Here is a 20,787-nt window from a genome sequence, read left to right as displayed (position 1 = left end):
GTTTCTTGGTATCTAGGTGGGAAGCTGTGAGGGGGTAGGGTCCTGGAGCAGGGGGGAGGAGGTCAGGTAGACTCCTTGCAGGTCCTGCTGGGGCATTGAAATCAGTGGGACTCACGGCGCCATGGAGAATGACAGCGGGAGAGGTGCTCAAACCTGTCGCCTGGCCGCTGCCCCGGCCTGTGGTGGTCAGTGGCTGCCAGCAATGTGTGCATGGGGCTCCTTGCCATTCCCAGCCCCTGGCGTTCGGCCAGGGACCCACCAGCGGCTCTAGCAACACCATCTGCCCTGGGAGGTTCTGGGACAGAGAAGTTGGATGTGACTGACACCTGCCTGTGTCCGCCGCCCTATGTCCACCCTGTGCCCCCTCAAGCAAGCATGTTCGCAGGGCAGTGGCTGCCTGTGTTCTGACGACTGCCCCCCCCGAGTTCCCAGCATGCTGTCCACCAGGGACAGGGTGGAGGGGACAGCTGGCAGCTCTGCCGCCTGGCCACCCCCACAGACTTGCCCTCCAAGAGTGGTCGGGCGCCCGAGGAGGCCCAGGCTTCCCTTCATTAGATTTTAATTAATCCTGGCTTAAAATTAAATTCAGATTTTGCAACACATCTGAGCACATTTGGAAAACTTGGGGGGGGGTGTGTTTTCCTGTTCAGCGTAAGTTTTACATCACCCAGCTACACTGAGTACTGAGCGGGGAAGACCTCCTGCAGAGAAAGGGTGAACTGATACCTCGCTAACTTTCCATATGGATTGCCTCTGAAGCTTGTCAGTGGCTTAAAATTTAGAGTCATGCGTGGGGTCCATCTCACGTTTCTATTGGCCAGCCTGAGCCAAATCCAGATTCCAGGTTTTCTTTCGTTCTGTTTTTTGGGATGGCCCTTGAGCTGACAATGTTTTTCGTACATTTTTAAGTGGTTGAAAAGAATGCTGTTCTGCGGCTCGTGGAAATCATTTAACATTAAAGTGTCAGTGTCCAGATGAAGTTTTATTGGCACCTGGCTGTGCCCGTTCATCTATGGCTGCCTCCGTGTTACCGTTGTGAGCAGAGTGCTCGCTGGGCTGCCACGCTGAGAATATGGGCTTTTTGGCCTTTTACAGAAAATAGTTTGCCCACCCGGGTACTAGACACTCAACCTCCCAGAACCCAAGAAATCCAGACTCAGACATCTCCAAACTCAAAATCCTGGGGTCTGAAAGCCTAGGATATTATAATTTTCGAAACTCTGCCTGAGGACCTCAGATTTCTGGGATTACGTAATTCTGTATAATTCTTTGGCCTCACCGCCCCCACTTGGAGCCTGGCTTCAAATCCCGACTCCCCCCTTGGCTGTGTGATTTTACGCAGCAATGACGCTTGGCTTCTCCAGGCCTCCTCCCCCCATCTGGAAAGCTCCTTACAGCCCTTGGGGTTGGGGTCAGCGTGAAACAGGTTAATCCGTCAAGCACTCCCAGCAGCACAGGGTAATCTGAGATAAGGGTTGCCCAGTCAACACACGTCAGTATCTTAGGAATTCTGGCCTCCGTTGGGAACCTGGCAAGGAGGTCGGGGGCCTCTGCAGCTGCCCTCTGCCCATGACCCCCGGGGTCTCATCATTCACCCAGGACTGACCGCTGGGGAGACTGCAGGGGGTATGGAATGACGCAGGGGAAGGGGGTGTCAGTCCTCCTCTGGGGCGGGACCTTGGACCTGTGGGGCAGGAGGTCACAGCTGGAGGACCTGGGGTTACAGGGCACCCCAGAGCCTCAGCCTCAGGTACTGGGGTCTCTGCGGCTGGGCATGGGGGGTGCAGGGGTGGCAAGGGCCCTGGGCCACCTTCCCCCCAGCCACCTCCTGGGCAGCCCCATCCCTTCAGTTTCTGAGCTCTCTGAGTGCGACCCTGGGGGGTCAGGGCAGAACCCCAGGTGGGGCCCCCTTTGGGTGCCTCCTGGGTGCTCCCCTTGCTCTCTGCAAACAATCCTCTCAGGACACCTGCAGGCAGCACAAGCCCGATGCAAACAACAACGAAACAGTAACAGTAACGATAGCATCTCGGACAAGGGAGTGGGGGGTGTGAACTCAGGTCAGGAGCCTCCCTTGCTCAAAATCCGCCACGCTCCCCGCTGCCCCCCCAACTAAGGTGTCCTCCAGGACCCCACCCACTGCTGGGAGAACGCTGCACCATGCCGGCCTTCTCACGGTGTCCCAGTCCTGTCTCAGGGCCTCTGCCCTGGCTCCTTCTCGGCCCTGCCTCCTGTCCGAGGGTCAGCTTCTCGTGAGCCTCCCTGAGCCCCCAACTAACTCTCAACCCAACCCAGACTGGTTTCCCGCCGCCTGGCCACCAGCACACCCCAGCCGCCTAGCTGTGGTGCCCACAGCACCCTGGGACACACAGCCCACCCTCTCACTTCCCCGGCCGTCCCCAGAAGCGTGCTTCGGGGTGAGACTTCCAACTCTCCCGGGCCATTTTTCTTCTCCGGGACGGTGGCTTTCTGAGGAGGCCAGCAGGCGTCCGGTGGCTGGCCACAAGGCGTGGACGTGGGGTGACGTTTCACTTGCTTTGGTGGGCCCTGAGTTTCGGCAACACGGCGGTGAGCTCTAGACTGTGCCGCAGACACAGGTGGCCGTTTCAATATAAATTACACTAATAAAAATAAATTGCTACCTTTCACATGCTCGGGAATCCAACGGGCTGAGGCCTTGGACCTCGCTGGACAGATGAGCAATTCAGAACGCACCCCCCCCCCCAAGCGAGGCTGGGTTTACTCTCCAGGTCAGAAGGACATCTGCCTGCCTCTTGTTGGGAAAGACTATTTTTTCCCTCCCTTCGCAGGTGAGGAGCGACTTGGGAGGAATCCAGTAATTTCAGGAGCGCGCCTTTGTTGAGCCGTGTGCCAGGCCCTGTGCGGGGCACTCTGCGAAACAGGGAGAGGACGATCTCAGCCTCCTTCCTGGTCGCGGTGGATAGGACACCATCTGCGAGGCCAAATCCCGGGACGAGGGCTCCCAGGATCACAAAACCGGGGGTGGGGGGGGGGATCTGCAAGGTGCTCTCACCTTGCAGTGAGAGCTTGCAGTGAGAGGTCGTAGCTGAGAAGTCCCCTCGCTCTCTGACCGCTTGCTTCCCCCATATCCTGGACTTTCGCAGAGACCCTGTCTGCCCCCCGCACAGCGAGGGGCTCGCCATCAGGAACCAGACCGCACATCGGTCTCCCTGCGGTCCTTGAGCTCTGTGAGGGCAGGAACCAAGCTCCCCGCTCAGGCCCTGCGGCACCGTGAGCCGCCTTCCCCACGTGCAGCAGGCCTGGTGTCCACTGTCCTTTACCAGGGCAGCCATCCAGGCGTCCGCATCCCGTGGTGCTCCCTGTCTCCCCGTCCGCCTGTCCTTCCACGCTTCCTGCTGCGGCGGGGGCCGTGGCGTGGGAGCACCTGGCATACTGTGGGCACTCAAAGAATGCTCGTCGCGGTATTTCCTTGGCATTTAAGAGGCCTGTGTTAGATGACCGAAGGAGGGGGCACGTGGAGTGTGCCTCCTAGGCTGTGCGCTGTCTGGGCAGGAGGGTGCTGGGGTGGGCAGGCACACTGTGAGCCCAGCGGCAGCCTGAAGGCGGGCACGCCTGCGGGTCCAAGAACGCCTACCGCAGTTTCCGAGGCTTTTCGGGGACCAGGTCCACACTGTGGGTGGTCCCGCATTGGCTTGCACAGTCCTGTCCACGCTGTCGTCCCCTGGGGGACCAAGCTTGCGCGGGTGGCGGATGCGAGCCGCGCCCGCGCAGGAGGCTGGGGGCCGGGAAGCGAGAGATGGTGGGTGACCCTCCCGAGCCAAGCAGTTCGCAGAAGGCCAAGCCCACCGACGGTGGCACGGCACTCAGCTCTACAACCGCTCTTTCTTCTCGCGCATGCAGCAGGCGCACTATAGATGCTCGTGGCCACACACCTTCGCTGAGAGCCGCAGCTGAAGCAAAATATGGAACGCTTCACGAATTTGCGTGTCATCCTTGCGCAGGGGCCATGCTAATCTTCTCTGTATCGTTCCAATTTTAGTATATGTGCTGCCGAAGCGAGCACGGTGTTTGCTATTCACACAGGACTATTTAAAGTTCAAAAATAAAATCACTTTACACTTAGGCCAAACTGATGAAACCGCACTCACCGTGATTTTTCTGAAGCTCCGTGTAAATGACTATCTCCTAGTATCACGCTTGCTTTGAGTGCTTCTGATCACGCTAAAACCCTGAGATTTTAGACTAATTTAATCGCCCAGGTGCCGCTTCGCAGCCGCGAAGGCTTGTGGGGGATGATATGCAAAAGACCCAGACCAGAAGCAGCCCCGCCTCTGGCCAAGGAGAGAGGGCGGGGCCGCCGTGGGCCGGCCGCCACCATCCCAGGGTTCCCCGCGAGCGCAGGGAAGCCGCTCTTGCCGGCGCGGCGACTCGCTGGCATCAGCAGGCCGCGGAGGCGGAAGATGGCGGCGGCGGCGGCGGCCGGGCGTCGGTGAGCAGCGCGTCCGCGGCGAGAACGGCCGATGGCGGCCGGGAGGTGCCCTCGGGGACCTGCGGGCCGTTAGGGCGCGACGGTGGGCGGCATGTCGGAGCACGCGGCGCCCGGGGCCCCGGGGCCCGGGCCCAACGGTGGCGGCCCGGTCCCCGCGCGCGGGCCTCGCACCCCCAACCTCAACCCCAATCCTCTCATCAACGTGCGCGACCGGCTCTTCCACGCGCTCTTCTTCAAGATGGCTGTCACCTATTCGCGGCTTTTCCCACCCGCCTTCCGCCGTCTCTTCGAGTTCTTCGTGCTGCTCAAGGTGACCGAGGCCCCGACCCCAGACCCCTGACCCTTGACCCCAGCGGCCGGACCCTCCTCCCAGGTCTGCGACCTCTGACCCCGACCCCGCCGGGGCAGCGAACCCCTCTTTTTCGGGCCCCTTAATCTTGCGATTGGTGGCCCCTGATCCCGACTGCGGAAACTCACGCGCAGTGCTCTCCAGGCAGCGCCCCCGGCCTCACCCTTTCTCGGGTCCCTCACCTCGGGGGGCTGGAGCCCGGGAGCCCAGCTTTGACCTGCCAGGGATCTCTTCCCAGCCCCGGGACCCCTGACCGTGCTGCCTGGGATCCTCAGCCCTGTCCTGGCCCAGACGTACCCCTAGTCTTGCTCTTCGCGGAACCCCGGGGATTCCAGACTCCCCTCTCCTCTCCCCACTGCCCACCTCCCTGCATTGGAAGCCACTCCCCATTTCCAACTTCACCTGCTCCTTTCTTTTCCTGGGGCTCCCCCCTCCCTTAGATCTTCCACCCGCCCCCTCCACTTAGCCTCTCAAGGGAACGTGACCTAGCTGAAGACGCCTCGCCAGGGTTAGTGTCGAAGTTACAGCCAGCCCTGCTGCCTTAGCATGGGGCCTTGTGTGAACCCACTTCCCATCTTCCCTCGAGTGGCGCAGAAGTGTCAGCCGTGACCACAGCTCCGGGAGGCCTGGCCCTGGCCTCGGTCCTTCTAAGAAGGGGTCTCACTCCGATGACCTTGCGGCTTTTCGGAGAAGGTTCTGTGCTCCTGAGCAGAGTGCTGGTCCGGGTTGGGTGGATGGTTACTTCGTTTCCTGTCCGAGTGCTCCACACTAGGGCTGGAGATGCTGAGATCACCAAGTGAGCTTTGGGTGCCTGGTCTGCGGAGGGGGGCCTGATGCTGGCATTCGAGGCAACTGGGGTGCTGGCCAGACCAGATTGGTCAGGAGCCGGGGGCACTTTGGGGTTTGGTGGAAGGAGTGCAGACCTGGATGTTGGTTCTGGCCTGCCACAGTCTACGGGAAGGCCACTGGTCCCTTGTCTGTGAGACTGCCTCCTGCTGCGTGGAACCAGCCTTCCTGCTTCTCCCTCCGCACAGCCCCCCAGAGCATCATGGGTCCCCTCGGGAGGATTCCTGAGTCGGGGTTGGGCTTTGGTTGGGCTCCTGAGTGTGTAGACAGAAGTCTGTGTGTGGGCATGATTTCCTGGTTAGAGACGAGAAGGCGCTCAGCCTCCACTGAGAGCAGGTCCTGGTCGCCTCAGTTCTGTCCCACCGCTTCCACACTTGGGAGCAGAACGTGTGTTTGCACCAGCCTGGCATACAGCTGTCTCTGGCATAGCTTGTCAGGTGTCCTGGGAGGCTCTCAGACTCCTGGGCTCTCCTCTCTGGACCAGGGTGCTGGGCCGAGGGATCTGTGGGCTAAAGCCTGGAGGCCTCATGTACCTCACGAGTCTGCCCGACCCCTAGTGTCTTGTTTTGCTCATCTGCACAGTGAGGGGCTGGGACCGGCTGATTTGTGAGGCTAGTGCAAGTTCCAGAAAGCTCCGTGTCTTTGCTTCCTGCCTGCGCAGCTTCCGGTGCTCTTGCTGCAGACACCGAGGTCCCTTTGTGGACTTCCTCATAGCTGTCTCTTCTCTGGTCCCCGTTCAGCTAAGTTCACGGCCGTGAGGCAGCCCAGACCACCCAGTTCCCCGCCCCAGGCCAGCCTGTGGGGGAGCAAGAGGCAGTGAGTGACTGGGGCCCATGTTCCAGCAGCCTTGGCTTCCACCTCTGCTGGTTTTCCTGGCATCGAGGCCAGACCAGGACGTCCCAAGTCCTGGAGCACCGGGTACTAGGTGCCCCAGCTTGTCCGGTTGGACTCTGAACCTTGGGCAGCCTGACCCTGCAGCCACTGAGCAATGCCTGCGGGGTAATAGGGGGCTCTGATATTCGGTGCCTTTGCTACTCCCTCCCTCCTCCGAAGAATGGAGGTGACCCTCAGGGTGTCACTGCGATGTGTGATAGGTGTGTGGAGTGCTCCCAGTGCTGTGAGTGGGAATCCCTGAACACATTCTCCGTGCCCCCTCCTGCCTGGTCCTGGGACGCAGCATTGAGAGGGCAGAGAAGGAGGGAGGGAGAGAGCAGGGCGTGGGATGAGACAGGTGGGGCAGGGTCTGTGTGGGATCAAGCAGCCCCAGGCCTCAGCGAGGCAGCCAGAAGTGGGTGTGCAAAGGCACTGGGGCTGGAAGGTCAGCAAGGCCAGTGGGGCTGGATGTGTGGGGTCACATGGAGTGGCAGAGATTGGGGGGCTGTGGGTCCCCATGCAGGGCTGGCTGCTGCCTTGCCTGGGCATATATGGGTGTGATAGGTCTTTGGAGGCACCAAAGCTGTGTTTATCCCCCTTGTTCCTAATGGGGAAAACTGAGGCCCTGATCAGGGCAGACCTTGTCAGGTAGGGTAGGGAACTCCTGGCCCTGTCTCTAGGGACTTACCCACTTAGTCAAGGGCAGTAGACCTGGGGCCTCAGGGCAGGAGAAAGATGCTGGTGGGGAGACCCCCTCGAGTGCTGGAGAAGGCACCAGGGTGACACTGGGGACTTGGGGGCCACTCTGGGATCACACACATTGGTGCCACCAGCCCCCCCTCAGTTCATGTGCCCTTCCCCGACACACTGTACAGGGTCTGTTGGGAGTGTGTCCTGCGCTGTTCCCTCCCCTGGGGACCCCCTGTCCAGCATGCCCTCTGGGTTTAATTCCCAGCTCCACCTCTCTGGGCCATGTGGCCTCTGCCTTGGTTTCCTCATCTGCGAACTGGGGCAGTGGCAAACACCTGTGTTCCCAGGAGAAGTGCCTGGGCAGCCCCTGGCACCAGGCCACACTGCACATCAGCCCTTCTTTGTGAGATGTTGGTACATTAGGTAGCGCTGTCCTCTTGGTGGGCGGTGTGCTTGACATCTGGGCCTGGAAAATGTGGCCAGGAGCTTAGCACAAGGCACAGCTGTCTGCCCTCATCCTGTGGCTGCTTTGGGCTGCAGCCCTCCCATCTCCGGCTCGGCAGTCTCCAAACACGATGTTGGGGGGAGGGACTGGGTCATGAGGGGCACTGGGTGGGCTGGCCTGTGGGGGGCTCTGCAGGCGTCCCGGGGGAGGGGCACTTCTGCCTGCAGGCAAAGGAAGTACAGCTCACGTTGGCCCAAGAGAGGAGGCTTTGGAGCGAGCACTCTGGGGTCGGGGTGGGCTCCTGGCTTCAGGCGGAGCTGGGTCCAGGATTGTGGCTGCGTGCTCAGACTCGGGGCTTCTGTGTCCCCCTCAGGTCACAGCCCCCGTGGCTGGGCCAGGATGGGAGTGTGTGCTCTGCTGCCCAGTTGTCAAGGCAGGCGGTCCACAGCTGGCACTGGGGGCACGTGCGGGGCTCTTGGCGTCCCTGCCGCTGGCCATATGGCCAAGGGTCGCAGGCATGTTGAAGGCTGCACTGGCCTGAGGAAATGCAGCCCCTGGGGTCGCCAGCTCCTGGACACCCACTTTTCCCAGAACAGTGATGGGTGTCACATCAGGCCAGCTGGGCCCTTTTGCCAAGGGCGGGGGCCGTGGGTGATACATGGGCATGTCTCCTGAGACGCAGCATCCAGTCTGGGGGAGTGACACCTGGCCAAAGGCCCCATGAGAAATGCAGCCATCAGACAGTGACGTGGGCTCCCACGGGGAGGGCTGGCCTTTTTGATGCTCCTGCTTCAAGGCAAGCAAAAGGTGCCGTTGTTGGGGTGTCGTAGGACAGTCTCACCCACCAGCCCTCCTTCCTGCACTGCTGACAAGGGGCAGGTCACTCTCTGTGGGGGGGCCAGCCTGGGCACTGGGCTGAGCAGCATCCCCGGCCCGACCCATCCATGCCAGGAGCATGCCCAGCGTCCCCTGGGGGCAGGATCCCCCTGGGTGAGAGCTGCACTGTCCCCATGTTACAGATGGGACATGTCTCAGGCGCAGCATGCTGGCCCTGCCAGCCCAGAAGGGGTGCAGAGGGCGCTGGGCCGGGCATGGGAGGCTGTTTGTAGCTGGTGAGATCAGGGGTGCTCTGAGGACAAGGCAGAGCGTGAGGCTGCCGGGCAGGCCCGTTCCCAGTCTGACCCGTCCCCAGGGGAGCGTCCTGCACGTGGCCGAGAGGGATCCCCACGTCTCAGGGCCGTCCCGGGACTTGCCGCGGCCCCTGCTGAGAGGGGCCTCCCGGTGCCCAGGCTTCCTCACTGACTGTCTCCTGCCCCCAGGCGCTGTTCGTGCTGTTCGTCCTGGCCTACATCCACATCGTCTTCTCACGCTCGCCCATCAACTGCCTGGAGCACGTGCGGGACAAGTGGCCGCGGGAGGGCATCCTGCGTGTGGAGGTCCAGCACAACTCGAGCCGCGCGCCCGTCTTCCTGCAGTTCTGTGACGGCGGCCGCCGCGGCAGCTTCCCCGGCCTGGCCGTGGAGCCGGGCAGCCCGGAGCTGGGGGAGGAGGAGGCGGAGCTGGCCGTGGACATGTTCGGGAACACGTCCGTCAAGGTGAGCTGGCCGGGCGTGCTGCACGCGGGGGCGTGTGGTCCTGGGCCCCTCGCTCCACCCAGCCTTTTCCTGCTGGTGTGGCCTTGGGGGCGGGACTGTGCTGGGCAGACTCAGGGCCTCGGGCCGTTTCTGAGCCCTTACTGGAAAGGGATTGGCCCATTTCTGGGGACACCAAGGGCGGAGACCGCCGAGAAGGAGCCGCGGGGGGGGGGGGGGGGCATTGGGCTGAGAGCTTGAAGCTGGTCCTAGCTGTCCTAGATGGAGTGGCTGCCTGTGGGGTGGGGAATGCCCTGTCAGGGGACACGTGCAGGTGGCTGCCGGTGCCGGCAGGGGTCAGGTGGATGTGGCGGGCCCACGGCCAGGAGGGAAGGACCTGCTGAAGCAGTTAGAGGCCGGGGTCCCATGGTTGGTGCAGACCTGGCCAGGCAGGCCCAGTTTCAGGATGCAGACCCTTCCTAGAGATGGCCACTTAGGGGAGCATGGTGTTGGGGTGGGGGCTTTGGGAGGCCTTCCAGCCCCAGAAGTGGAGGGCGTCCCAGCGGAGGCTGGAGGTCACAGCAGCCAGGTTTGGAGTGCGCGTCCGTGCAGTCAGCAGAGGAGCCGGGCCTCTGGGCCAGGTCACTGACACGCTTCCTCTTGGCGCTCCGCAGTTCGAGCTGGACATTGAGCCCAAGGTGTTGAAGCCACCGGGCGGTACTGAGGCCCCAAATGACAGCCAGGAGCTCCCCTTCCCAGAGACACCCACGAAAGGTACACACTGCGGGCCTCTGGCCGGCTCAGGGGAGCATCCAACTCTTGATCTCGGGGTTGTGAGTTTGAGCCCCATGTTGGGTGTGGAGATTTCTTTCCTTTTTCCTTTGTTTGTTTGTTTCTTCCTTTCTAGGTTTTTATGTATTTACTTATTTGAGAGAGCGCGTGAGAACAAGCACACCACAAGTAGGAGGAGGGGCAGAGGGGGACGCAAGCAGACTCCCCGCTGAGCGTGGGGCTCCATCCCAGGACCCTGAGATTGTGACCTGAGTCAAAGGCAGACGCTTCACCGATTAAGCCACCCAAGTGCCTTGTGCAGAGAGATTTCTTAAAAAATAAATCTTTGAAAAAAAAAAAAAAAGGGTGCTTTGGGGGCTCAGTCGGTGAAGCGTCCGCCTTCCGCTCAGGTCATGATCCCAGGGTCCCGGATGGAGTCCCGCGTCGGTCCCCCTGCTCAGCAGAGAGCCTGCTTCTCCCTCTGCCTGCCGGTCCCCCTGCTCATGCACGTGCTTTCAAATAAATAAGTAGATAAAATCTTCAAAAGAGAAGAAAAAGGACCCGCCCCTTGGGCTGATGAGCCGTGCCCATCACATCAGGGGCTCGCCACCTGGGGCCACGCCCCTGTGCAGAGGGCCCGAGGGTCTGAGCAGCCCGGTCAGCACTGGCCCCGGAGAATGGCCACCCTGTGCCTTACTTTCCCCAGCAGCATGCGGGGCCGTGACAGATGCCCTGGAGCCCCCAGTAACTGGGTCCCTTGTCTGGAGCCTCCTCTGTGAGAGGTGGGAGGCGGGCGGGGGTCCCGGGGCACTGCGGGTCCCGTGTGGCGGGTCTGGTGCACAGGGCTCTACCCGGCCTTCCCGAGCCTGGAGCCTTGGGTGGGCCCTGCCCCTCCCCCTCACGGCCCGGAGCCCACCAGGAGTGGTCGCCCAGCACCCTCAGGGAAGAGGGACGGACGGGGCTGGAGGCTCACGGGGCTGGAGGCTCACGGGGCTGGAGGCTCACGGGGCTTGTCCCCACAGCGTGGCCGCAGGACGAGTATGTCGTGGAGTACTCACTGGAGTATGGCTTCCTACGGTTGTCACAGGCCACACGGCAGCGGCTCAGCATCCCCGTCATGGTGGTCACCCTGGGTGAGTGTCCCCCAGAGCAAGGCCGGGGGCTCCCGGGAGGGTGCCTGGGGGCAGCTGGGAAGCACTTGGGTCCGAGGTCCGGCGGCCATGTCCACTCTCTGGCCGCAAGAAGTTTCCTCTCCACGGCATCCTGGGGCGTAAGGGTCATAGCGTTTCTCGGGCGGGGGCCCTGGCCAGACGCACACTCCGTCGTGTGCCTGCCCGCAGACCCCTCGAGAGACCAGTGCTTTGGGGACCGCTTCAGCCGCCTGCTGCTGGCCGAGTTCCTGGGCTATGATGACATCCTCATGTCCAGCGTCAAGGGCCTGGCCGAGAACGAGGAGAACAAGGGTTCGGCGGGCCTGAGCACCAGGTGGGGGCGGGGCGCGGGGCAGAGGCTGGGCAGGCGCTCACGGCCTCCCCCCCACCTCCGAGCAGGCTTCCTGCGTAACGTGGTGTCGGGTGAGCACTACCGTTTCGTGAGCATGTGGATGGCCCGCACGTCCTACCTGGCCGCCTTCGTCATCATGGTCATCTTCGTGAGTGCCGCGGGGGCTGGCGGGCAGGCAGGGCAGGCGCGGGACGGCCCTTCCCTGAGGCATCCCACCGCCCTCCTTGCAGACCCTCAGTGTTTCCATGCTGCTCAGATACTCCCACCACCAGATTTTCGTCTTCATTGGTAAGTCTCCCTGCTGGCCGGCTGGGTGGGAGGGGCGGGCTCAGCCCCANCCCCGCTCCTGTGCCCCGCCCGCGGGCCCCGCGCCGACCGCGCAGCCTCCCCGCAGGGATGGAGGCCATCATGTCTGAGTTTTTCAACGACACCACCACGGCTTTCTACATCATCCTCATCGTCTGGCTGGCCGACCAGTACGACGCCATCTGCTGCCACACGAACACCAGCAAGAGGCACTGGCTGCGGTGAGCACCGCGGGCCGCGGGGTCCGGGGTGGGGTCCGGGGTGGCGTCTCACTGTCCTCCCTGCAGGTGGTTCTACCTGTACCATTTCGCCTTCTACGCCTACCACTATCGCTTCAACGGCCAGTACAGCAGCCTGGCCCTGGTCACCTCCTGGCTCTTCATCCAGGTGAGGGGCCCGCCTTGCCGCCGGGCGGCCCGCCTGCACAGGGTTCTGTGGAGGCCGGGGTTCTGGCTCTGGCCGCTGGCCTGACTCTGGGCCCACACCTGCCCCTGCAGCATTCCATGATCTACTTCTTCCACCACTACGAGCTGCCCGCCATTCTGCAGCAGATCCGAATCCAGGAGATGCTGTTACAGACCCCGCCGCTCGGCCCCGGTGTCCCCACGGCGCTTCCGGACGACCTGAACAACAATGGGGGCACTCCGGCCGCCACCCCCGACCCTGCTGGCCAGCCCCCCGCCCTGGGCCCTAGGTTGCCGGGCAGTAATGGGGGCCCCGGGCCCGTGGCTGAGGCGCCCAGCTCTCTGGTGGCCGCAGCAGCCTCGGTGGCCGCGGCAGCCAGCGGCGACCTGGGCTGGATGGCAGAGACGGCTGCCATGATCACAGACGCCTCCTTCCTGTCTGGCCTCAGTGCCTCCCTGCTGGAGCGGCGGCCCGTTGGTCTGCTAAGCCCCAGTGGGGGGCTCCCCCGAACCCCCCAGGACAGTGCCCCCTCCAGCAACTCCCTGGCACATGACACAGCGCCCCTAGCTGCCGGGGTGAGTGGGCCCAGCCCTGCACCCACAGCCCCAGTGGACCCACCCCCAGAGGTCGGTTCCTGAGCCTTGGGCAGCTGACCGCCCCATCCCTGGCCATGCAGGCCCACTGGGTATGACCTGGGTGGAGCCCTTGGGTGTTGGAGAAGCTGTCCTGGTGGTTCTTGGGACTACCCAGCCTGCCTTGGGCGGTGTCAGGGTCCATCGGGTTTGCCCAGAGCAGGGCTTCTCTTCCCCAGTGTGGGGCCTGCCGGAGGCCTGTCCCTGCTACGTTAGTGGTGGGCCCCCTCAGCTGGTGAATCGAGGCGGGCCAAAGGGGGGGGTGGGGGCTCTGTGGAAGGTTCTGGAAAGGGCTGGTGAACCGTGTGGAGTGAGCTGTCCCTCAGCAGCAGAGCTGGACAGGTCTCTAACAAGGTGAACGCCGGTGGGGTCGCCCTCGCTGTCCCGGCCCGCTCAGCTGGTGCTCCATCATGCTCAGTGCCTTTTCCACGGCCCCCGACCCCAGGTGTGTGTACCAGGGCTGGGGTCCTGGGAGGGCAGAGGTCACGCTTCGGTCTCGGGGTGCAGTGTACAGGCGCCAACGCTGGAGGAGGTGGCTGGGCGTGGGGTCCAGCCCTGCTGGGGCGGGAGTGGGACAGGGCTGGTGGCCAAACTGAATCACTCGGTGAGGAATGCCGAAGAGCGCTCATTCCATTCTATTTAATTGCAGTGTACAAAATTGTGTTTGTATATAGAATAAACTGTTGACAGCGGCCGGGGAGCGTCTGTGTGCGCGTGCAGGGAGGGCCCTCGGTGCGGGCTCTGGGGTGCGTTCCCTGGGGTGGGTCACCGGGCGACTTCAGGGGCTTGGAGCAGGCGCAGAGGCCGGTCACGGGCCATCCCCCAGCTGGGCCAGGAGCTCCCCTCGCCGCACCAGGGCGTGGCGGAGGCGCCGCTCCAGCTCCTGCAGCTCGCCGGGGGCCGGAGGCCCGGAGGGCAGCACAGCCGGCAGGCGGCCGTTGGAGCAGAGCCAGACAGGGCCCTCGGGCGGCCCCTCCGCCTCCGAGGCAGGTGCGGTGGCGGCGGCCTCCGTGGGCTCCAGGAGGAAGCGCACGCGGCGCTCCCTCGCCATGGCCCGGCGCATCCGCGTCCAGCTCGCCGCGGACGCAGCCGGTGTGTCCCGCTGCTGCTGCTCGAGAGCCCTGGGGACGTGGGACGGATGGGGCCGCGTCAGTGTCCTCAGCCACTCTGCCTCCGGGGTCAGGGCGTGTGGAGCCGCTGTCCCCCGGGGGAGGGGCCCTGTACCTGGGCTCCGGCTCCTCCTGTCCTTCGGGCGGCTCTGTGTTGAGGGCGCGGTGGATTCGCTGCAAGCGCAGACAGAGGCCTTGTGGGGGTCATGGAGGCTGCCCGCGCCCGCCCGCTTGCGACCGGCCCCTCGCCTGGCTCGTGTGCAGCCAGTACTGCAGCGTGTTGCCCCCTCGGATGCGTGGGAGCGCCAGCGAGCTGAGCAGAGCGCTGCCGAGCCCCAGGCAGAGCAGCACGAAGAGTCCGGAGAAGTGGAAGATGGCCACCTGCAGTGTCTGGGGTGACACGGGGGGCCCTTCACCGGCGCGGCCGGACTCGGGAGCGCTGGCGGGGGCGGGGCCCGACTGGGCCAGAGAGGAGGCTGGCCTTCCCCGTTGGGAGCCAGGGTTCCCGGGGACCACTGGCGCTGGGGTTTCGTAGGAGCGCGCGCATCTTGGCAATGAGCAGGGGGTTCGCCACCTCAGTGAGGCCCATGCAGGCTCAGGGCCCCCCACCCCGGGTCCCGGGCCCTCCCCCACCTCTGTAACGGCGAGGACGCGCTTCCCACAAGGCACCATCTTGCACCACTTGTCGTGCAGCAGGTCGATGAAACCAGAGGACTTGTAGCGGCTGATGAACTCGGACAGGTTGGAGGTGAGTGGCGAGTTCTGGGCGAGTCCGATGCCGTAGCCTAGGGGAGGCCAGGGGTTGGGTTGGGGCCAGGTTGGACGCAGCTGCAGAAGAGCCGCCCCAGGGCCGCTGGTCCCGGGGGCCCCTCACCCTCCATGGCGAAAGGCTTGCCCACGGTCAGCAGTTTACAGTCGGCGTCGATGGAGAGCTCGTAGTCTAGGAGCGACTTGTCCATGATGAAGGCGTTGAGTTTGGGGGGGTCGCTCCTGCCGGGGTCGAGCCGTGGGATGAGGCCCCGCCCCGGGTGTCCTGCCTCCTCCGCCCGGCCCCGCCCCAGGCGCCGGGTCCGCTTCCCCGCTGGGCCTCCCGTGAGCATGGCGACGCCGCGGGGCGTGGTGGGCGCGCTGCGGCGCCGCGTGCGCGCGTACATGGCGGGGAAGCTCTTGATGTCGGCCTCGGCGCTGCTCTCCCACACGGTGCCCACGCGGAAGCCCTGGGACGGGTGGTGCAGCTGCGGGGGGCGCAGCTCGTCAGCCCGGGGCACTTGGCCCTGGCCTGCAGCTCCGCCACGCGCCCTGCTCCGTGCACGCTCCTGGGGCTGCCCGGGCCCCCCGGACTCTCACCCAGCTTCTCCCGCCGCCGGTCCGACTGGGGCCGGATCAGCCGGGGGCCCTTCTGGGCGCTGGGCGGTTCCGCAGGACTCCAGCCTCACCCGCTCGATGCCAGGAGCTCCCCAGTCGTGGTGTCACCCGACAGGGCCCGCTGTCCCCCCAGGGCAGGATTGCCTGGGTGAGAGCCTGTGTTCTAAAGGCCCCCATGTGCCGACCTGGCCCTGAACCCCGGACCTCCTCCACGGCTCCCCTGGGGTCTCACGGGAGTCCCTCCCCAGCGGGCCCCTACACCGGACCTCCTGGATCTTCCTGCCCCAGTCGAATTGGCCCCTGGCCTCCCTCTTCTCTCCCCGGGTCTGCCGGAACCTGCCCCACCGCTCAGCCCCCCAGCCCCCTGGGCCAGCCGCCTCTACCCTGGCCTCCCAGCGCAGCCCACGCTCTGCCAACTGCTAATGGATGAGTGAGCGGTTCCACTGACCCATGCCTCCTGATGTGGCTACGGCACCCCCAAAACGCCAGACCTGAATTAGAGCCCCTACAGCAGTGTTGTCTGGGACCTTCTGATGAGGACACACCTGTCCTCGTGCTGTTCTCGAGTCGCTGTGGCGCACTTAAGAGTTTGTTCAGTCTTTAAGACAGCGACCTGTGGTGCGCGGCTGGCTCCTCAGACACCCTGGGTCTAGGTGTTATCAGTTGACAATGGATACAGCCCGGGGTGCAGCAGAACTGGGTGAGCCCCCCCGGGACACAATCAGCCAGATCCAAACAGCGGGAGCTGCTACTGGACAAAAAATACCTCCAGCAATCGAATTTCTGGGACAAGTAAGTGGGGAGGAAATCTCCCTGCAGCATGTGTGTGTTTAGGACCCAGATTCAAACAAACCGTGGGGGCGGGGGGGGGGGCGACTGGGAAAGGGGGACACCTGATGCATGTGAAATCTTCTGGAGTATTTATGGTGAAATGACAGTCCAGCGGCTGGGGCCTGCCTCGGCGGGGAATCTGGCTGGGGGTTGATTTTGGAGCCAGACGATGGGTTCATTCATGGTGCTCATTGCTCCCTTCTCAGGAATATTTAAAATGTTTCATTAAAAAGAGATACGTAGACTGGGGCACACCTCTGCTCTGCTCACAGCCCTCCAGGGCTCCGGGGGGAAGTTCCGGCTCAGGAGATGCTTTAGACACCCTGCAGGATGTGCCCTGTGCCCCTGCTCCCACTCTGTTCCTGCCTCGGGGCCTTTGCACCTGCTGTGCCTTCTCTCCCAACATTCCTCCCTGATATCTACGTAAAAGCCCCCTGAATGTCACTGCCTCCCAGAGGAATTCCTTGCCCCCATTTGAGAAGACGTCCCTCCAGTACTCCCTGCGTCCCCACTCTGCCCTGTTTTCTCCCTGACACTTGACAGCCATCCCACACACCGTCAGTTTGCTTATCTTGATTCTTGACACCGCCCCTGGCCTGTTTTGTCCCAGCTGGGCCCCCCAATGCCTGGCACACACCAAGCGCTCAATAAATGTTTTCAGGAGCGGGCGGCGGCATGCGGCTGAGTCTTGGGATGGGAATTGGGTGAGTGGGTGACCTCCCAGCTTTGACCCCCAGGCCCCACAGCTGCCCACCTTGGGGTCATGGATCCCCGACAGCTCCAGGAAAGTCTTGTCCCCGACCATGACGGCGGCCAGGTTGGCCGTGTAGCTGGACAGCACGAGCAGGCAGAAGATGGCCCACAGGTTCATGAGAAGGCGCCCCGTGGGGCACTTGGGCGTCTTGCTGGAGACGGTGCGTCCGAAGAGGATGGCGTAGCAGAGCTTGAGGGCCGAAGAGTAGGAGAACACGGTGGCCCGGTTCCGGCCACGGGGCGTGAGGCCGTAGGGGCTGCGCCACTCGTACAGCGTGAGGAAGAGCGCGGTGAGGTGCAGGGCAGCAAAGACGCCCAGCCGCATGGACCAGTGCAGCGGCCACATGAAGGCACCGACGGGCGAGGCCGTGTCCCGGGCCCGCACCGTGATGCCCAGGCTGGTGGAGAAGAAGGGGCTGCTGAAGTCCATCACCTGGGAGCGGGCTGAGTTGATGCTGAAGCTGGTGACGGCCATGTGGGCCCTGCCGGCCAGCAGGTCCCCCACCAGGCCGGTCCAGCGGCCGTCCCGCAGGGCACCGTACTTGCCATCGCCCACGATGTACAGCTCAAAGTCGAAGGGCGCGTCCTCCGCCAGGCGCTCCAGCAGGTCGATGCAGTAGCCGTAGCAGCACTTGCGGAGGGCGCGTGGCACCGAGCCGTTGGCCAGCGAGGCGAACAGCGCGTCCAGGGTGGCCGAGTCATTGGTGCCGGGGGCCAGGCACAGCTGCCTTGCGGGGCACTGCCCGTCCTCGTCCGGCTCCCGGGCGAACACGAACGGATGTTCCACCAGCGTCACCACGCGCAGCTTGGGCCGGGCTCGCGCTCCCGAGGAGGGCGGGGGCTGTGCGGCCGCACCTCCCAGTTCTGAGTCCAGCCGCCCGGCCCGCCAGCTGCCCACGGTGGCCCAGGCCGGGGCACCCCGTGGGTCCTGGCGCAAGCTCCACACTCGGAAGTACCGGGAGATGTGCACCTGGGAGGAGCCGGTCACCCACACGGGCCCCGTGCGGCCCCGGAAGGACGTGTTGGCCAGGAACCTGGGGAGCAGGGGGCCAGTGTCAGGCAGTGGAGGACAGGAACAACGGTGGATGCTGTCGTGTGCCCCCCACCAGACCCCCTGGCCAGCTGGGCACCCACGCCATGGAGGCAGAGACAACGCCTCTGGCCCGAAGCCAACAACTCCCCACTTCAAAGGCCCGGGTGAAGCCGCCTGGCGCGGCGGGGCTGTTCACCCTGCAGGGCTCGTGGGATCAGGTGCCAGCCTCGCCTGTCTCCCTCCCCGCCCTTCATGCTTCCCTCAGAGCACCCCGAGCCCCTCCCCTGAGGCCCCTCCCCTGGCTCCGCTCCTGCCGGAGACGTAAACCCACTTCCTGGTCAGGGCACAATGCCTGGTATACAGCAAGCATCCAGTAATGGTGCTTTCATGACTCACAGGCAGAAGTGGCTGGATGTGGGGCCCAGACACCCCCCCACACACACAACGGGGTCCTCACTCACCATGCCAAGAAGCGGCCAGAGGACTCAGGCCCAGCCGGCTGCCCGTCCTTGCAGCCGACCGCCGCAGGCAGGAGGGCACGCTCTGGCTCGGCCCGGGCTGCGCTCCCCAGGGCTCGCGCCACCAGCTCCACCGCGTCGTGAATGGCGGCCTCCAGCGGGGGTCGGGCCACCTCGCCCAGTGCCAGCAGCCCGAGGGGCAGGCCCTCAGTGGGCAGCGCCTTCGCGGACAGTGGCGTGCCCAGCAGCCACCGGGGTCCAGGAGGCACTGCCTGCAGCACCTGCCGTGCGTGGGCCGGGCTGCAGCCGAGGAGTACGGCCGCCGGGGCTGGGGCCGAGCCCCCTGTCGGGGCGCCCAGGGGGGCCAGGCATGCCTGCAGCCCCCCATCGCCTGGGTCTGGCCGGCTCAGGTCCAGCACCAGCTTTGGGGCCCTGCCGGCCCGGGCTGTCCAGAGGGCCACCAGGCCGGCAGGGTCCCGCATGCGGCAGAGAACCAGGCTGACGTCCTCCCAGGTGTGCGCCCGCAGCACAGCCACCAGCACATCAAGCAGGGTCTCCAGGGGGCTGGCCCAGTCCAGCTGGAGGTGGAACGGGTTCTGGGGGGGGGGGTCAGAGTTACGGCTGGCAACCTGTGACCCACCATACCCTTCCACCCCCATCGGTAGGTGTTCAATAAATAGACGTCACCTTCAAACCTGGACGGCATGCCTGCCTCCTGCAGCCCGCCCCACTCTACACCCTCTTTGTCCCCCCACTGCCATCAGCACAAAGCCCAGCCTCCTTGGCCTGACATTCAGGGCCTACTCTCTTGGTTCCAGCCGCCATGGGAGTGCCCCACTTTGAGGCTTTTTGCATTCCCCGGCCAGAATACCTTTATCCCTCTATGCCAGCCAACTCCTATACATCTTTCAAAACCCAGCTCCATTGCCCCTCGTCTATTCAGACTTTCCTGGCCAGCCAGGACTTTGAGGGGCCCCTCTCTGTCCAGTGGCACCCAGGAAGTTCTCCTGGATCTGCTTGTAGCCTGTGAAGGATGAGAAAGCTTGCCAGACCTCTAAGGTGTTGCACAGGTGGGGACAGGATCCAGAGGGCTGGGGTTGCTCCATGACCCCAGAGAGGTCAAGTTAGCTCTCCCGAAAGACTGACGTTACAACTGCAGGGGCTCAGTTCCTGGAGGCGGCAGCAGAGGGCGCCACAGGCCTGGGTTTGGGTCCTGCATCTTTCCCACAAGGTGGGGGGCAGGGGGCAGGGGACAGGCCTTGACACAGGGACAGCGGGGTTAGTGAGACCCCGGGCCTCCTCTAGGGTCGGCGTCTCCCCTCTCTGAGGAGAAGAAAGCTGGGGAGGGGGCTTCAGGGTGGTTTGGAGGGTGGGAGGCCCCTAGCAGACCCATATCCCTACATTGGGCCCCTCCTTGCTGTCCTGGGAAGGGGGTCTGTCCCAGGGACACAACGGGACACCCAGAGCCCTGTCAGTCACCCTTTTCTCCTCCTTATCCCGTTTTCTACTTATTCAGACCCAAATCCAGGCCAGGGGGTGGAATAAAGGAGAGAATAAACTCCAACGATGGGGAGGGTGGGGGATGGAGGGGTTTGAGTGACAGCCCACCCAGAGGAGGCTGGGAAGATCCCCGAGCAGCAGACCCCCGAACTGCACCCCCAGGGATGGAGCTTCCCTTGCCCACCCTGGGGCCCTGCTTGGTGGGAACTGGGAGACGCCCTCCGACTGGGAAGGGGCCCTGCTCAACAGGGGATGGCTCCTGGGGCCGGAAGGGGCAGGAGACACAGTGGGCTCCATCACCGAGGCCCAGGAAAGGGGTCTGCACGGGTGGGTCTCGCCATCCTGGGTCCAGGAGCATCTCACGGGGTCCCGCGGCTGGTTCTGGGTTCCCTCGCTCTGGGAGCATCCCGGGTCCAGGGGTCCAGGTCCTGCGAGCCCCGGGGATCCCTTCGTCTGGACTCCTGGGCATCCCCGGGGCGGGGGCGGGGTTCCTGGATCCGCGGTGCAGAAGTCCGGGTGCCGTGCGCCCCGGCGACTCTGGCGTCGCACCCCCGGCCCCCGCGCCCCAGGAGCGTCCCGGGGCCTCCCTCATCCGGATCCCGGGCGTCTCCGCGTACCGGGGCTCCGAGGGGCGCGCGCGCCTCCCTCCGCAGCGCGCTGAGCACGGGGGTCTCGGCGGCGGCCGCCAGGAAGCGCAGCTGCAGCAGCTCGGGCCGCGCCTCCGGGAACTCCAGCACGGCCGCCACGCCCGGAGCCGCCAGGGCCTGGCACAGGCCGCGGGCCAGCGAGGCGGGGTCACGGGCAGGGGGCGGCGGCGGCCACCAGCTCTAGGCTTAGGTTGTGCGCCAGCCGAGGCGCCAGGGCGGCCCGGGCCAGGGC

At 64.3% G+C, this 20,787-nt stretch overlaps 2 protein-coding genes and 1 non-coding gene across 3 annotated transcripts; 1 reads left to right on the top strand and 2 right to left on the bottom strand.

Annotated features, from left to right (window-relative positions):
- Positions 1–3,935: 3,935 nt before the first annotated feature.
- LOC117802158 lies at positions 3,936–4,042 on the bottom strand. The gene has a single exon (XR_004625198.1). It is a non-coding gene; the product is annotated as a U6 spliceosomal RNA (small nuclear RNA).
- A 344-nt stretch (positions 4,043–4,386) lies between these two features.
- On the top strand, positions 4,387–13,553 carry TMEM259 (transmembrane protein 259). Its single transcript, XM_034657356.1, has 10 exons — positions 4,387–4,778; positions 8,991–9,266; positions 9,917–10,016; positions 11,036–11,146; positions 11,354–11,476; positions 11,564–11,664; positions 11,747–11,808; positions 11,849–12,043; positions 12,110–12,209; positions 12,320–13,553. Exons 1-10 carry the CDS (start codon positions 4,560–4,562, stop codon positions 12,863–12,865), a joined length of 1,833 nt encoding a protein of 610 aa, XP_034513247.1. The 5' UTR covers positions 4,387–4,559; the 3' UTR covers positions 12,866–13,553.
- Positions 13,554–13,624: 71 nt separating this feature from the next.
- On the bottom strand, positions 13,625–20,787 carry GRIN3B (glutamate ionotropic receptor NMDA type subunit 3B; the record flags this gene model as incomplete). The annotated part of the gene is given in 11 exon segments (XM_034659998.1): positions 13,625–13,676; positions 13,678–14,016; positions 14,096–14,142; positions 14,218–14,358; positions 14,602–14,753; positions 14,843–14,958; positions 15,061–15,203; positions 16,919–17,951; positions 18,412–19,004; positions 20,526–20,717; positions 20,719–20,787. Coding segments are annotated over 11 exon segments (2,877 nt in total), but the record flags the coding sequence as incomplete, so codon positions are not given.

The sequence above is a fragment of the Ailuropoda melanoleuca genome, chromosome 4 (assembly GCF_002007445.2).
Source record: "Ailuropoda melanoleuca isolate Jingjing chromosome 4, ASM200744v2, whole genome shotgun sequence".
Taxonomy (NCBI): Eukaryota; Metazoa; Chordata; class Mammalia; order Carnivora; family Ursidae; genus Ailuropoda; species Ailuropoda melanoleuca.
Note: the sequence above shows the minus strand (reverse complement) of the source record. Positions and strands in the feature narration are given on the sequence as shown.